Raw genomic sequence first — 4,272 nt, 5'->3', positions numbered from 1 at the left:
TCGGAAACCCTGTACAGGGTCTCTGTGAGTCGGAACCGACTCCACGGCACATAACAACAACAACAACAAAGAAAATAAAGATTTATGCCAAATGAGCAGCAAGGAAGGCTTATTGTATTCATTTTGGAATCTGGATATTTAGAAAGTTGGGAAACCTCTAAATCAAAGCCACAAGCGGAAAATTGCTTTGTGGGTCTCTATTTTACCTAACAGTCTTCTTTTGCATCATTCCAGATCTAAGACTCCAGCTCACACTTCTTTTTGACCCTTCCATAAATCTGTTTCATTTTTACTCCATACTGAACAGATCTTCATGTAAATGTTTGTATTTTTCATATGTTCACCTTGTCTCCTAAATTAATTTGTCATCCTTAGGATACTTCTTAAGTGCCTTCCTCTTTCCTCCCCTCCTTTTTTCCTTCCTTTTTTTTTTTTTAACCCTTTCTTTGACCCTACCATCCATCACCCAACTTTTCTAGAACATGTTAGTGGGAAGGACACAGAGATAAGCAAGGTGTTCTACCTGAAATACAGGATTTTATAGTTAATATAGTTAACATACTATATAGTTCTAGCAGTGTTAACATAGTTAACATACTATATAGTTCTAGCAGTGTTAACATAGTTAACATTCTATATAGTTCTAGCAGTGTTAGTGGGAAGGACACAGAGATAAGCAAAGTGATATACCTGAAATGTAGGATTTTATAGTTAACATATTTAACATTCTATATAGTTGACTAATTACTATTACAAATGTCTGTTCCAGATAAATACTTTCTTCTGAATAGTTGTTGTGAACATTCTAGAATATGTCTTTTGATGAACACGTAAGCATTTCTGTCACACTTATACCTAGATAGATGACTGCTGGTCATAGGGTGTACGTTTAAGCGGTAGTTCCAAATTACATTTTCATCAACAGTCTTCAAGTGTTCTTCATCTCTCTGCCCATATATCCATATGTTGTTGTTGTTGTTGTTGTTAAGTGCCGTTGAGTCAGTTCCGACCCATAGTGACCCTGTACAGGGTTTCCGAGGCTGTAAATCTTCATGGGAGCAGAAAGCTTCATCTTTCTCCTGCGGAGCTACTGGTAGTTTCGAACTGCTGACCTTGCGGTTCGCAGCCCAATTCGTTACCACTATACTAACAGATATACTGTTGTTATATTCACATGGTTAAATATTACACATCAAAGAATATAAATGGTTGATAATTGTAAGCAAAAAATAATCTGGATGGATCTCAAAAACATAATATTGAGTTAAAGAAGCCATACACAAAAGAATACGATTCCATTTATTTAAAGCGCAAAATCAGGCACAAATACTCTGGCCAAAAGACATGATAACCTACCCCTTTGAGAATAAGTTCTGGAAGGAAGCTCAGAGGGCATGCTGATAAGTAACCACGGCCTATTTCTTGACCTGGGTGCTGCTGGAAGAAGAAATTCATTAAAATTCAGGCAACTCCCCATTTACATGTTGTTGTTAAGTGTCATCCAGTCAGTTCCGTCCTATAGTGACCCTGTATGGGGTTTCCGAGGAGCAACTGGTGAGCTTGAATCACCGACCTTGTGGTTCAAACTGACTTTGCAGCCCAGCGCATTAGCCCACAGCACCACCGCACCAGGACTCCCCACATTTACATAGGCCCTTTTTAATCTATTTTATTCTTCAACAAAAAACTTTTGTAACAAACATTTGTTTTCCTGCTTCTCCAACAGCTATACTAAACTTAAGCTCCAAGTCACTCCAGAAGGACGCATTCCTCTCAAAAAGTAAGCTGCGTGAGCATTTCCCATTATTCATTTTCTTTTTCACAAAGACTTGAATCTATGCCATGATTGTGTCTGGGTTCTTCATGAAAAGGCGTGGTGACCCTTGTTTCTCCACGTGCTATGTCTTGCTACCCTGCCACTTGGGTTTCTTGCAGAGATTGCCATGGGTCTGTCTCCCTTTCAGGTGAAATCTTCAAAGAAATGCCAAATCAAGAAGGGAAGGAGAGGTGATAAATGAAACTCAAAAGACCATCTGAGATTCAGATCAATGTTAGGAGTGAAAATTGGGGGATCTTAGTGCCTTTTTCTACTAAGATCTCCTTAGCCTTAAAACAGAGGTTGCAAACTCAAATATCAGCAGGAGCCAGGCAGAGAACTTAAATGATTTTAACAAGCTAAGAGTGGGAAGAAACATTGAGGAGCAATAGTACCCTGTCTAAAAGAGAAAACAGCAATTCACCTCTGCCATTATTCCCCCTGGGAATGGTAGGATTCAGATGCTAGATTCTCTAATGTTTTCATGGAATCCATTAAACCAAAATCTGATATTCAATTTTCCAGTACTTAATTTTTTAAAACAAATTTACTCGTCAAGGAAGGGACATCTTTCAATCATACTCAGGGTTATAGCAACACAAGTCACCACTGATGGAGGGGTGGGGTCCGTGGATAAGGTTTATTGGCTTAGCCAGTAATCAAACCCACATCTCCTGCATGGAAGATAAGATTTCTCTCGCTGGTTCATCACTGTCTCCAGTGGTGACAATTTTAGTGAAGAGAGATACAGAAATGAATACAGATCTTTTTTCAGTCTTTGACTTACTAGCTACAGACAAAAAGCAATAGGTGACAGCAAGGGGACGGAGTTACAAGGATACTTATTTTTGTGCTTCATGATTAGCAATTATTTTAATGTGATGCTTTTCAATCAGGTCATCACCATACCTTCAAAATACTAATTTACTCTTAGATACTTTAGTTGTCGAAAGCACACCCATAGATCTCTCAGAACACATAGGCAGGTGCCTAGAGGAACAGGTTTCTAGTCATGGCTTAAATATGACTAAGAACGAGGTTTGATACAGTGGAACATTTTCAGTTGTCATCATTTGTATGTGTCGTAATCCATATACTTTTCAACACCCTTCATTTGTTTTGTTTTCACTTCACAGTGTATACCGCTTGTTTTCAGCTGACCGCAAGCGGGTTGAAACTGCTTTAGAGGCTTGTAGTCTTCCATCGTCAAGGGTAAGCATACTGCCTTGCTAAAAACAGCACAACTAAATAGATTTCAATAATCCATGGAAATGGAACTGCCCCAGTAGTGTCTAAATGTGATTTTTAAATTAGGAAGACCACAAGAGGACTTGTTAATATTTGCAGCATGAAGGACAACTGTTGTATTTTCTTTTATAGCCACCAAAAGACTGAACCTTGTTCTTTGTGAATATAAAAACAATGCACATCTAATCAGGCTTATAAAAAAATATTAAAAGCTTGATGTCATCAAGAAGACCATTTGAAATTTGAATTTAAACCTATATTGACATTAAAGCCTTTCTCGATGGCTCTTAAACTATTAGCTAATTATAGTAAGAAAGCATTATGATTTGGGAAATACTTGAAACAGTTATTTTATCCTTTATCAATTTCTAATTGTAAGAATTACAAATTATAAAACCAATTGATATGATAAATATATTTGATAAGCATATGTATAAATATATTTATTTATAAAAATAGGTGCTCTGGTAGCTCATAGTGGTTACGAGTTGGGTTGCTAATCTCAGAGTCAGCAGTTCAAAACTACCAACTATTCCTCTGGAGAACAATGAGACTTTCTGCTCCTGTAAAGATTTGTAGTCTCGGAAACCTTACGCAGGGTCGCTGAGTCGGAACCAACTCCACAGCATAACACCACCACCAATAAATTTATGAAAATATGTCTATAAGTAAACATACTTACATGCTCAGGGTGGGTGATCAAATTTTTTCCTGAGAAGGGTAAATGCTAAAAACAGTTTGATGACCACCTCCTTCTCTCACATGATGGCAAATTAGATCAGATAACACACATGAAATGTACTTTTTAAAACTTCCTGATATTTAGGATGTACTCAGTATACGTTGTTGTGTGCAAATTGTTTCTATCTCATAGAGACCTATGTGACAGGGAAGAACTGTCCCCATTGAGTTTTCTAGGCTGTAATCTTCCAGAGAGCAGATTCCCAGGGGTTCTCTTCTGTGGAATGGCAGGTGGGTTCAAACCACTGACCTTCGAGTTAGCAGCCAAGTGCTTAGCCATTGTGCTATCAGGGCTCCTTTTCAATATATGTTATCTGCCAAAATTAAAGTAAGTTGCCATAATTTTGATGCATTTTGACATGCCTGGCTTTAATACGATTTATTATCATCATTACTGGAAGACCAGTACCTATTGCAGAAAACTTTTCTTTACAATATATGTAGTAGAGCTCTCTTTTCTATTTTAT

General features: G+C 37.6%; 1 protein-coding gene across 2 annotated transcripts in view; it reads left to right on the top strand.

The window, feature by feature from the left end:
• Nucleotides 1-4,272, top strand: part of LOC102810898 (1-phosphatidylinositol 4,5-bisphosphate phosphodiesterase beta-1-like) — a 1,100,672-nt gene that overhangs the window by 725,031 nt on the left and 371,369 nt on the right. For both annotated transcript variants that reach the window (XM_006870398.1, XM_006870397.1), the window contains exons 6-7: nucleotides 1,727-1,780; nucleotides 2,953-3,028. In XM_006870398.1, the coding sequence (XP_006870460.1) occupies nucleotides 1,727-1,780; nucleotides 2,953-3,028 (130 nt within the window). The remainder of the gene's footprint in view (nucleotides 1-1,726; nucleotides 1,781-2,952; nucleotides 3,029-4,272) is intronic.

This window comes from Chrysochloris asiatica, unplaced genomic scaffold, assembly GCF_000296735.1.
Source record: "Chrysochloris asiatica unplaced genomic scaffold, ChrAsi1.0 scaffold00141, whole genome shotgun sequence".
NCBI classification, from domain to species: domain Eukaryota; kingdom Metazoa; phylum Chordata; class Mammalia; order Afrosoricida; family Chrysochloridae; genus Chrysochloris; species Chrysochloris asiatica.
The sequence above is the reverse complement of the archived record's forward strand: the minus strand, read 5'-3'. Positions and strand labels throughout refer to the sequence as shown.